We start from the raw sequence: 12,755 nt of genomic DNA, 5'->3' as shown, positions 1-12,755 counted from the left end.
GCAAGGCTCGAACGGGGCTGTGTAAGAAAAATTATTCTGAGGAAGCTCATGGAGGAGGATGGATGGGTGACCTATCCTTGGTCAGATAGGGCAGTGGAGGAATGGCGGTTAGCAGCTAAGCCAAGAAAGCAAGCCTGTGCTGGGCCCACAAATGCTTGAGAGCAGGATGCATTCAGAAACAGTAGCTACAACAGCGTGGCCGGAGCACAGGTGGGAAGGAAGATGGAACTGCCACATAAGGTCAAGAGAAGAGTGTGGATGGTTTCAAATGCCCAGCTGAGTAGCCAGATTTCCTTCTAATTGCAGAAATGCAATGAGGGAAGAATGCCGTGACGGGTCTTGGTTCTGGAAAGATCTGCAACTAGAGTGAGTAGGGAGGTGTTACTGGAGGGGTAGGGAAGAGACCAAAGGGACAGCAGGTGACCAAGCAAAGGAGCTCTGGCTGTAGGTCAAGGGTACCAACAGCTGGAAAGAGGGATAGGGTGGCAGAAAGCACTGGATGAATGGCAGTTTGCTTTTTCATCTCGAGGTGACACACTCCCTGCAGGCATCGATTCTCAGATACACCGCATTCCTGTATGAAGAAGCCTCAGGGCCCTGGGCTAAAACCAAGGAGATGAAAGTACTCGAGTCCCACAAATTTCAGCTACTGCTCCTTTAAAGACTTGCCTGGTGGCATTTGTCTAAAGGCACACTGAATGAGAAGTGATCATGTGCAATAGCCTCTGTTAACCAAGGGACCTGTGATCTCACAAATGTAACACGGAAGTAAAAGTCCAATGGTTCGCGTTACCCTGACACCACACGACATCCCAGGGTTTTACATCTTTGTCCTCTCCGCGGTCACTGTGAATTGTCTTTAGTCTCTCCTACAATTTCTACTGTATTTACATGAACATCTTTTTCAGGTAATAGCTGACAACTGGAATCGTCTCACTAATTTGCTACGATCGTGAGCATAAACGGTACCCACAATTGACGACGAGAAATCAGAGGAACTAACCTGTTCCCGAGTATGACCAAGCCAATGAACCTACGTTCTTAAAAGCTTGGAGACAGATAATATGGCCGAACACATGCACAAATTGTATAATTATAAAACGAAATGACCTGCTTTGTTCTTACATTCTGTTCTCAAGTAGAAAACCAAAGTCCCTGGAGTGCATGCAACAAATCAAATAGCACCATCAGCATTCATTTCTTTCCCACCTAAAATATGAGTTCTTAATTATACTAGTGCATTCATTTTCTTCTTTCAGATAACAGAGAGAGAGGGGAGGGGAGACAGAGGGGAGGGAGAGAATATCTGTAAATGGAGCTAAACAGGTTATTGGAGAAAACAATCAGACATAGCGCGACTCTAAGTGAAGACTCCTGGCACTTTGCTGTGTGCAGGCGTATGCGCTCTGCATACCAACGACAAAGCTAGAAAGAAAACTCACCTGTTTTCTTCCTCAAGATCTGCTAGGATTCTCTCTAGCTCCCCTCTTTCCTCACTCTCTAAGGAAATCAAGATCTGGGCAGGACTACGAGGCTGGCTCAGGGGGGAGTCCTGGTTCAAACTTTGGCAGTAATGCTGGATTAACAAATGTTCATCATCTCTGGAAAATAAAATCAAAGGTTTTGGTTTTACCCCCCCCTTACTTGTGTTGGGGGTCAGGGACTCAGGTGTGTATTTCAAAATAGAAACATTTCTTTGCTTTTAACAGTTACTTAGACCCCCTTCTCCTGCTTCTAAAGACATGTGGGTACTGCCGAGGTTGTGGGCTGCCATCCTGTGGGTGAGAATTCGAGCCTCGTGCTCTTCAGTGTCTACTTTTCAGTTGAATTTGGCCTATTTACATGGGTCAGTTCATGGCAGAATTGGAGAAATGCTGAGACTCTCTGTTGACAGTTTAATCAATAGTTGGTTATGAATATTAAAAGACATAGTCATGGCTGTATAATGCTTTTGCTACCAAGCATGTCAACAGAATCTGTTCAGTAACCCACACTACTGTTGACACTGACCAGGGGAAAAACTGCAGTCCTTAAAAGAATAAGAGTAAATATTTTGTTAGGTGGAAGGCAATGTAAACTAAAAAGGCTGGCTTTGGTAGTAAGCAAGTTTGAACTTATAAAAGCCACAGAGGCAGGACAGTAATGATGATACGCTATAGACAGATGACTGTTTCATTCAATTATTATTTAGATTAAAAATAACCCAAACATTGGAAGAAAAAAAGCCATTAAGGTGACTTTGGGGACCAAAGAGGCAAAAGGCTTATATTTTGGGAGGCAGCCACAATCCTTTCTTGAACCTGACAATTCTCCACTACACAGAAAAAAAATTCCTTTTTAAAAAAATTTTAAAAAATTGTTCAAGTACAGTTGAGAAAAAAAATATTTTCTAAATGCATTGTTCCTAGCTCCTGAAAAGCCCATGTACCTTCAAGTTGTAAGAACTTCCCTCTGTTCTTAATGAGAGGCTAAAGCCATCTTTAGTTAAATACCATTAAGATGACAGGTTCATATTTCTCTCTCCACACCCACTAATTTCCTTTAAAAAAAAAACACCTCAGATTTTTAGGAAAAAATCCTCCTGATTTAAATGGGTTTAGTCCATCAAGCCAGGTAACTGGTTGAGACATGAGATGCTGACTAAAAATAATCACTGCGTCTTAAAAACATTCAAGGGAAGTGAACCAATCCTGCAAACCACTTCCCCAGACCTGCCCCTAAAACATCATGGCCTTACCCTCCAAGACTGAGTCAAAATGGATTTGACGTCCTAACGCTTTGCATGTCAAAATGAAACCAAAGCAGCTTTACCACCTCATTCATGGTCTCCCTTCCCAAATTCTGAAATTGTGTTACTAGCACTTCCTATGTTTAATTACAACAAATAGTTATAATTAAACTTCTCTTGCGGGTCTCTTAGGCAGTCACTGGATGGCAGCCATTATTGCTCAGATAAAACTTGAATTAATTTGAATGTGCTGGAGCTTCTAATATTAAAAGTGGTGACCAGGAGAAGCAAACCACTCAGGTTGTTTACATTTGGTTGATTCTTTGGCCACACGTTTTCCTGTCTAAGTTCTCTATATACTAACGCTTTCCCCCGTAGCTGAGAAAGTGAAGGGACCGCAGTTTCGTTTGGGGAAAAGGTGGTTTTGTCTTAAGTAACTAAGTCAAATACGATTGGTTAAGTGTTCACTTGACTCTTTGTTATTAACCTTAATTGCCTTTATTGTAACAGATGGCATGATTTATTCCCATGTCATCAATTACCAGTTCTGTATAAATGCCCCTTGGATACTAGTTCTGTCAGCCTTTTCTCGTCTGTGTGTAACTTTGCGTGCCATTTCAACTACATACGATCCATTCACCAATCGTCCCTTTGCCTACATGTTCCATGAAAAAGTGGTGAGACATCTGTAAGTTCTCAAACTGAAGACACTGTCGTATTTCGACTACATTTGTTCTCTCTAAATTAGCTGCTCAGTGAGCAGAGCTTTTCTTTTCCCCTCCCATTAGGTTCTTAATCTGCTCCCTCTACCTCGGGGCCTTGGTTCACGGGCTATCCCTCGTGCCCCTGTTGTGAATACTTCCCCTCCTCTGTAATGAAGCCTGTTTCCCTGCCAGAGCTCCGTTCCCGGCCACTTTTAACATCACTCTCCCTCCTTCCTTAAGTTTGACAGGCCTGGCTGATTATCCCACTAAAAACCTGTGACCTAAATGTGTGCTCTCTTCTGAAACCCTTTACGAGATTGCTTCCCTGTCTTTAGTGTGGGAAGATGCTAAATCACAAAAACTTACAGCTTCGGATCTCTGGAGAAAAATGCACAGCTAACCTACCGTATGGGCACACCAATACAAACTCTGCAAGATTATGTCTCCACTCCCCCGCGAATGGAAGAAAACGCTACCTAGCCATCACTTTGAAAATTAATATCCAATCGCTTTAAGTATTGGGCAGGTCTGGTCAAAAATGAAGCATTTAATAGAATTTAAGTATCCGGGACTCTGTAATTTGTGGTAATGTGGTAATTAAGTAAGAATAAGGCAAACTGTTTTTCCTACGCTGGAATACCAATAATGCCATAGTTTGGATGTGATCATTCCACATCAGGTTAAGAGTTAAGGGTGGGGGAAAAAAAAAGTAAATGAATCGCTTCTTGAAAGATCCAATGTATCTAATGCTAATTTCTATCTTCCGTGCTACCCTACCTCTAAATCCCTCAAAGCAATTTCATCTTCAGGAACATTTTGTAAAAAGAGATGGGATACTTACATGCTCTCATTAGGAGAGATGCTATCATTTAGATAAGATCCATTGCTGTTTTCCATTTCTGCTAGCCTGATAAAAAACGTAAAAGCTCATTAAAACTTATGTGACTTCTTAGAATCTATTCAAGACCTAATCGAACATTCCTGAAAACTAAAGGATAAATCATGTCAAGAGGAGAAAGGAACCCTTCACATTACAGGATGTGTGTGCTGGCCACTGGAGGCAGTGAGCGGGAGACCACAGGTACTTAGCAGCTTAACATTTATGCTCTAAATGATAAGGAAGTTGTCGTTTGCTGGTTTTCTTTTCTTCTTCGCAGAGCGATCTTCCTTTCACTGAGAACAGGCCTTTGTTTTCGTAAGAAAAGCTTCCCTGACAACGAATACACTCTGTCCCTCACACTACCCCTTGTTGTGGAAGATCATCACAGCTTCCCACTGACGACAGACAGGTTCGGCAGTGAGAATATTGATAAAGGACGACTTGAAAGTAAGTGTTCTACATATTCTGCTACCGGTTGTTACCTTTAAAAACCTCCTTCACCTCAGACAATAATAAAGTCTTGACAACAACTAAAACAGGGTTAACCAAACTCTTACAGGTTTATTTAACAAGCATAAGGTATCTTAGGATTAGCAATTCAATGTTTAGGTATAAAAATCATTTCAAACACAAGGAAGGTGAGAGAGCAAAGTCCAAGGAGCAGAAAAATCAATTATTCTCTTCTTTACAGCAAAGCATGGAAAATCAACACATACATGGGCAGCCAATGCTTTCTTATTCTCCACAGAACAGAGTGTCATTTCTTTACGATGTATGTCTGGCCTAGCAGTTTTCTAAAAAGGTTATACGGTTTCTAAGCCAATTTATCAAACGTGCTCAGTATACAAAACATAACAGAACTATCAGAAATGTTTAAAGGCTGGGCTCTGGGGAGACTGTTCTGGATTAATGCGCTTATTGGTGTCCAAAACCGACATGCAGTGGCGTGGCATGCACGTTAGGGGGCGGGTTGATTAGTAGAAATCAGACAAGTTGCGGGGCGGGGGATGGGGGAGAAAAAAAGAAAAGATCTGTTTCAAATTATTATAGGTTAGCTCTCCTTGGTTAGTTACTTTAATCAATATTTGCCTGGCATTCAACTAGTCTCATACCTGCTAGCATAATGTTCAATGCGTGAATGAGTATCATCGTGTGAAAGCTGGGGGGACGAGGCAGGCCTATAAGGCAGAAAATGTGATTAGTCATAGATACCATCCATTAATGGAGAAAGAAAAAAACCCCACCATACAATTACGTTATATACATGGCCTAGAATGCTTTTATTATATTTCTATGGATAATGTACACATTAAGTTGTCCCTGTCATATCATCCAGTTATTTTAAATCCGCGCTGGAGAGGGATTTAAAATACTCTCTCGTACTTCTACTTTTATCAAAAGCCATAAAGAGGGAGCGCAAAAACGTCTGTGGAAAGTTTCAACTCTAGGAAAGGTCAAGGGAAACCATCTCTGTGTGACATTTTGTCCTCCAGTCTTGTAAGTATCTCATATCGTAGAGTTCTGAACTTGGTTTGGCATTATGTGGTCTACAGTTTTTAACACTTTACACCTGTGCAACTTATTAGGTCCCTTTTTATTGAACGGAAACTGTCTGTTTGCCTAGAAGATTCACAGGCAACGATTTCACTTCCAGAGAGGCCACTCCAGTATATGACAGCTTAAGACTCTATAGCTCAAGATGTCTTGGTCTGTGCAGTTTTGTAAGGAAGGAATATGTGTACCAATTCAGCGGCAGGTATATATATCACTACTTCACAGAATAACACCGAATGACCTCAAATTGCACTGTAATGTTTTTTGGGAAGAATGACTAAATTCAACAGAATGTTACGACATCTGAAATATGTCTTATTAGGGATCCTGTGTGGTAATATACAGAGGGGAAAACAAGTGTGGGGGGGAATTAGCACCAATAGTCTCTATACTTTTTTGGATATTAAATCCTTTTTTTTGGTGGGGGGTGGCCCATAGACTAGAATTTTGGAAGGGTTAACATCCCCCCCACCCTTTCACATCTAATCTATTAACTATCCTTGAAGTTGTTATAGTATCTTTGGATTAACTTTAGGAAAAAAAATCCATCTGTTTTAAAAACCAGTTTGGACTTATGCTTTTTTGTTTTTATTGGAATAGGACAAAAGGTCTCCTCCATTGCTTTCCTCACACAGAAAGCCCTTTGGGAAAGGCATGGATCCAAAAGTCAACAGTAATCTGTTCATCGAGGACTGGTTTAGTTCAACATCCAAGTAGCATTCAAGGACTTGGTAGAAACACGAAGATATTTGGTTTCTCTTACATAAAGAAAGAAAACTATGTAGCTATCGAGGCTTACATAGGAAAGGGGCTAGAAATCCATATTTCTTAAAGAAGACATAGTCATAAAATGATTACAACATACTACAGCAAGTCACCGGGGAACTCAAGTCTTCCCTGATAGATAAATGTCTTCTTTAAGAAATTAGTGTTGTGTAGGTCAAGAGTCACCATAATCCAATGTGAAATGAATTATAAAGACATCCAAAGATTTCCACGTAAATCCTCACTGCTGAACTTTTGGAGATTTAATCTGGCAATTTCTTAGAGGCCTGGAGTAGCCCCTTATTAGAAAAATGCTAAAGTGTGTTTAGAAGTTGTCACTGCAAGTAATGATAATTTTGTACTTGGATTATTATAAGCCCTATCTTCTGCAACAGACCAGTCTTTCAATGATAGACTTTAAATATAGACCCACCATCAAGAAAAACACTTTAATGCCTTCCCTTATAAGACCTGCTACTCTGGCAGTGTAGAGAAGAACCACCTGAGCCCTTGAAGTATCAGTACGCCAAGGAAATGAGGCATGTAAATCCGAAACACTGTAATGAAATCTCATATAGGAAATCTTATGCAGAGCTTTAATTCTTAGCCTTGAGGATAATTCCATGTTGTTTTTCTTATTAATGCACACAGCACCTAACGCAGCATGCAGAAGCACAAGAACTCACAATAACCAGAAATCTAAAAAATATATACACTAAAGGAGGTGCTTATTAAGTCACAAAATGAGCCAAAAGGGAGTGCTGGTCAGAGAAGAATCACTTAAAAACCAGGAATGAGTCAAAGTACAAACCCGCTTAGTCCAGAAGCAAAAGTAAACATGCAAGGCCTTCTTAAAACACTTTTTGAAGGGAAGGAAAGACTCCTGTTCTCCCTTCCCACTTTCTAAATACAAAACAGTATACCCAGAAGGATCATGTCTTTTATCGTGGGTGGCCAATTCCAGTCCACCCACCACTGTGTTCTCTTGCGTGACCACTCCACTTGGTGCTCCTCCATGTGCGTTTCAAAGGAGACAAGCTCAAAGAATACTGCTTGTCTCCTTTGTGGACAAACGGTGTAAAAAGGTTTATGTAAATTTGTAAATAATGTAAATCTACTGTTTCAAATCAAATGTAAACAATGTAAATCTTCAGTTTCAAATCAAATGACAGATACAAGTAGATGCAGGTTTTGTCAAAGGAAAAAGAAAAGATCTGGTTCTCAGTGAACTTTCCCCGATCTGTGATCCATATGAAATGGATCCAATGTGGCCGCCAGCAAAGGATTGGTTAGCGCCTGACAGAATTCCTGAAAAATAAAACAGCTTAGGACCTGGCTCTGCTGCCTGAATAGAATTGTAAATTGTATAATCCCACGAGTGAGGACCTTAATACAATTATCGGTAGTGAAACACAGGACTTTAAAAGTCTGCTGGGTTTTTCCTTCTTTAAAAACCAAAACTTCCCACTATTTCTGAATAACCTAGTCAACTTTTATTAGAAGACAAAATGGGGGTATGTTTTGGTTATTAGAGAAAATATTTTAACAAAGACTGGTTTTAATTTGAAAGTTCTTTAAAGTTGAAAACAAACACTCCCTAGTTACAATTAGTTACATCAAACTCATTGTCATAATTTTTGATCATGAGTGTCTGTATAAAATAAACATCTTTTCTTTCAAGGCACTGTTCCTTATTATTTTGTGCTGTCTCTATCCATATATTTTTTAAAATTATTCTTTAGCCTATTTGCCTTTTGGATTTTTTAATTGGTTAAAATGTATTCCCACCCAGGGTAAATTTGTTTGTTTCACAGGGTCCAATCAAGCTGAGAATTCCAGTGTATCAATTTTTAAAAAGCCTCTTATTTGAGAAAGGGTCTAACTTCTCTGAACAAAGAAACTACCTGGGTTAGGGCAAACAGTTCCAATAATAAGGAATGTACCTGAATCTTAATAACTCCCCATGCTGTGTAAGCATGACGATTAAAGAAACTACGTAGTTCACTGCTTAGAGCTCCCCTATCTCGAAATGAAGGGGCACAATACTACAACTTAAAAACAAAGATGCCTTACAATTCTTTTAGGCCAAGAAAGACTAACCCTCAATTAATCGTTTGCATTTATCACTACAGGATTTGAAAAAAGGATCTCCTTTAAATTAAATTACATGGTGGAACAAAAAAAAAAAAAAAAGACCCAATAAAAGTAAATTGAATTCTGACATAAGCTTGTCTTCTAAATTGGTCATTTATCCCTTATGTATAATAGAGCTGTCTGATTTTAAGTACAGATTTTAATAAAGTACACTTTGAAATACCAAAAATGCCACACAATAACCATACTACATGTGCATTGTTTGCTAATATGTAAATTGCAGGCCCCTGAAATGAACCTTCTACCATTATAACTCTCATATCTGTTGGTATCTAATATTAGTATTATTAATACATGTCAATAGTAATGGCAAAGACTGCAGTCCACTTTCCTGCTTATGAGCTATATATTTAGTTTGGAGAGGAGAGCAAAGTGGGTTCAGTTAAAACACAAGCTCATGTACATAAATATTAGTCCATTAATGTGGCATTACCTGATAAAAAGTCCACACACCTCACTGAAATTATTCAGCACAACTCAACATCATACTATAAAACACATTCTGCTGACATGTAATGGTCTGCTTATAATAGGCCCTAAGGAATAAACCATCAGCCCCTTGAAAGCCCTAAAGCGTTGACTCCCAAGAGATGTGGCTAAAGAATGTTCTTATGTAATTGGAAAGCTCTTTCCTGCTTATCATCAAAGAACACAGAAACATGTCTCCCAGGAATACAACTAACGACCCAATAATTTCTTGGACGTTCTTTGGAACTCAAGGCCGGGACCTCTGCTGGTTCAAACATGCCTTGAACACCTCACTCTGGTTCTCCTGATCGATGTGGGCCATGGCCCTGCTCCACGTCTCACCAAGGGAAGGAAGAAAGTGGAAATGAAGAAAGGGGGCACCAGGGTGTCTTTCAAACAAAACAAATAAACCAAGAAAAATCAGCAAGCGAATGTGTGGGTGGGAGCAGCGCCCTTCAGTGCAAGTACTCACGCAGAATCTACCGGCCAGAAGTTGATCAGAGTAACCGGACTGCAAAACAAAAAATGAGGTGGTGAAGAGACACAGGCAAACTCAGCCGCAAAAGATCAAAATAAACAAACAAAGAATCAAATAAGTAAGTAAACAAATAAATAAAGTAACAGAAAGGTCAAAATAAATATAACCCAACCAATTTAGGAGAAACTATGGAAAGCAACAGCCAAAGAAAAGCAGAAAGTGATTTCAAAGGAAAACCAAAGGCGGTGCAGTGGCCACCAGAGTTATGGCAAAAAGGAGGCGTCACAGAGGTGAGGGCAGCCTCGCTTGGATCATGAGAATCGTTACTACTTACTGTGAAGGGGTATCCTGTGACTACCGTTTCTTTCAGTTAGAAAAAAGTGACTAGCTGTGACCACACAATCGGATCCAAAGAGACACACGCCTACCGATTTGCGAGAGAGGCAAATTCACAATGAAATATTGGAATCACTCATTTGTAAACAGTCCCAGATTTCTGAAAAAGCCTTGGGGAGGTCATTAGTGGCTGTCACGTGGCGTTTTCCCTGTGAGTTAAGGTTTAACGTTTGGGAAAGGTCAGCGTCACGGGACAATCGGCACGGGACATGCCGACTGCGCATCAGCCCGTTTTGCTCTTTTCTGCTAAAGTCAATCTAGAGAAAGAAATAGGAGAGACTGTTTGCACTTGGGAATAAAGGAGGGTATTCAGCTGAAAGGAGCTCACATATACAGCAAATGAGAGTCTGTTTTGCTCTTGCCACTACTCACGTTTCCATGTTGTCCCCCTCTAAGACAGTCTGCACTGGCAGGTAGCCCATTCGGGGATGCTTCGCAAAATACCTTTTGGTTCGAAATTTGTTTTTTAGTACCTTGGCAAAGTCGCGGACATCTTCTCCTGAAGTAGTCTGAAAGGGAAAGCATGTTGAGATCAGACTTGGGAGAGCGAGACCTCCACACAGAGAATGGCGCCAGTGGTCAGCCTCTCGGGGCATTTGTTTTTTCATAATTTCGGAGAGCGCAGGTTGAGCGCAAAGGCTTTGGAATCAGACCAAAGCGGGGTTTTGAAACCAGGCCTGGCATTTACTAGTGGGGTTAATTTGGGGGAGTGAGTGGTTTACCCATCTGAGGCTTGGATCATCCGTGAAATGGAGGCACTCAAACCTCAGAAGTTGGTACGATGACTAAAATGAAGGACCTCCACCCCTGGGCTACTCCAAGTCTTAAAGTCGAAAAGTTAACCTTAAGTTCTGCCATTCCTGTCGGTACTTTAAAAACTGTTGTCCAAGTGGATACCATATTTCAATTACTCACTACCCTGTTATTCACAGCATGGTTCCTTCTCCATTATCAAATATCTTTGCAAAAGAAATTGACATGAGAAAAGACAATGAAAACAACCAGGAGGGTCACTCTGATGATGGAGGAGGCAATAGTCCAAAGCAGAGATTCTTGAACTTTGAGACATGGGGGAACCACCTGCAGGTCTGGCTGACATACAGGTTTTGATGTAGAAAGTCCGGAGTGGGGGCCTGAAGTTCCGCATCTCTAGGAAGTAACCTCCTGGGTAACGCCAGTGCCACTAGTCGGCAGACCATACTTCAAAGAGCAAGCAACCAGTGTTTAAGGAACATCAGAGTTATACCCAGGTCTGCCTCCCTGCCGGGTCGAGACCCTTCACATCTCGCTGGTGATTTTCCAAAGTTCTATTAGCCACTGAACATTTTCCCAAGACAACATCTGAGGAGGAGGCTCTGCCTTTTAATTCCAGAGCCTTGGGCAATTATCCCTCAGAACCTCAGACTCCTCATCTGTAAAAAGGGGGTAAAAATAATACCTATTTCACACAGAGAGAGTCATTTAAAAGGTGAACACCTAGCATTTACTTGGCAGGTGATAGTATATAAAACAGATAAGAGATGAGAGCAAGAGTACCCGAAAGGGGTGGGTTGTGAATTTGGACGGAGCCTGCATTACACCTCCATACCTAGCATGCGCCATGGCCACCAAAACTCTCCACACGACCGCCAGGGCTATGCAAAAGAAACATTGTTTTCCCAGCAACCCATGCAAATGGCCGAAAAACCTACTTATTACCTGTGCCACCCTTCGCCCTATATACATGCTAGGAGTAAGGTCAATCCGGGCACCTATAATTTGGAGCCACTTTAGCTGGGGAACATTTGGGGGAACATCTGGGGGATGTAGACATCACAGCATCACGCACGATCTGCAATACTGCCCCCAATAGAAACTTGTCCCCGGTGAGCTAACTCATGTCGGGGAGGGGACTAACTTACCGGAGTGCAATATTCCACCATGGGGTAGTGCATTTTATGGCCTTTTGCAACTCGACCAGAAAAAAAACAACTTTGGCAGATGTCATAATTAAAGTGCTTTAGACTCCTGTACCTGGTGAAGAACAAAAACAAACACATATGTATTTCTTCAAATCAAATTCCCAAAGACCGCTCTTCAGTAAACCTTCTTCCGCACTGTCTTAATTCTAGAAACGGGCTTCGGTCGGCATTCATTAATTCCACAAGGTAAGCGATTAACTTCCTACTTCCAGAATTCTCTGGTGCTTCCCCTACAGTATCAAAACATTTTGGCAGAAAGATTATCCTATAAACATATATAACAACGGAAGAAAAACTCAGCTCTTACTAAAGCTCCACTAGGAACTCTTTCGGATTAAGTAAGAAGCTCCTGGCAAACTTCCAGTCTTTTGAAGACTGAATACTAGAATTCGAAAGAACTTCCAGGAGAGATAAATCTATGTATGGCAGTCCTCCGCTCCCCACCCCATAATGGGGATAGAAGTTTTCAGATGCAATTATTTAAAAAAAAAAATATATATATATATATAGAAAGATAAAGCCATTTCATTCGATAAAAGAAAATTCAACGGGAACTTTTAATTAAAATAAATCCTTTAAAATTACATTTCCTGATTGACGTGATTCATCTTCAGAGAGCTGCTTGCATAATCTCTTTCCTCTCTCTTCAGAAATCCCTCACCACATA

At 40.8% G+C, this 12,755-nt stretch overlaps 1 protein-coding gene across 8 annotated transcripts in view; it reads right to left on the bottom strand.

Annotated features, from left to right (window-relative positions):
- Nucleotides 1-12,755, bottom strand: part of DMD (dystrophin) — a 1,990,869-nt gene that overhangs the window by 46,223 nt on the left and 1,931,891 nt on the right. For 6 of the 8 annotated variants that reach the window (XM_053655812.1, XM_037127036.2, XM_053655810.1 and 3 more), the window contains 6 exons: nucleotides 12,029-12,140; nucleotides 10,500-10,636; nucleotides 9,726-9,764; nucleotides 5,425-5,490; nucleotides 4,274-4,339; nucleotides 1,443-1,601 (listed from right to left, as the gene is read on the bottom strand). In XM_053655812.1, coding sequence (XP_053511787.1) covers nucleotides 1,443-1,601; nucleotides 4,274-4,339; nucleotides 5,425-5,490; nucleotides 9,726-9,764; nucleotides 10,500-10,636; nucleotides 12,029-12,140 — 579 coding nt within the window. The remainder of the gene's footprint in view (nucleotides 1-1,442; nucleotides 1,602-4,273; nucleotides 4,340-5,424; nucleotides 5,491-9,725; nucleotides 9,765-10,499; nucleotides 10,637-12,028; nucleotides 12,141-12,755) is intronic. The other 2 variants (XM_037127031.2, XM_037127033.2) reach the window with 1 other exon arrangement.

The sequence above is a fragment of the Artibeus jamaicensis genome, unplaced genomic scaffold, assembly GCF_021234435.1.
Source record: "Artibeus jamaicensis isolate MK-2021 breed Jamaican fruit bat unplaced genomic scaffold, CSHL_Jam_final scaffold_1283, whole genome shotgun sequence".
NCBI classification, from domain to species: domain Eukaryota; kingdom Metazoa; phylum Chordata; class Mammalia; order Chiroptera; family Phyllostomidae; genus Artibeus; species Artibeus jamaicensis.
Note: the sequence above shows the minus strand (reverse complement) of the source record. Positions and strands in the feature narration are given on the sequence as shown.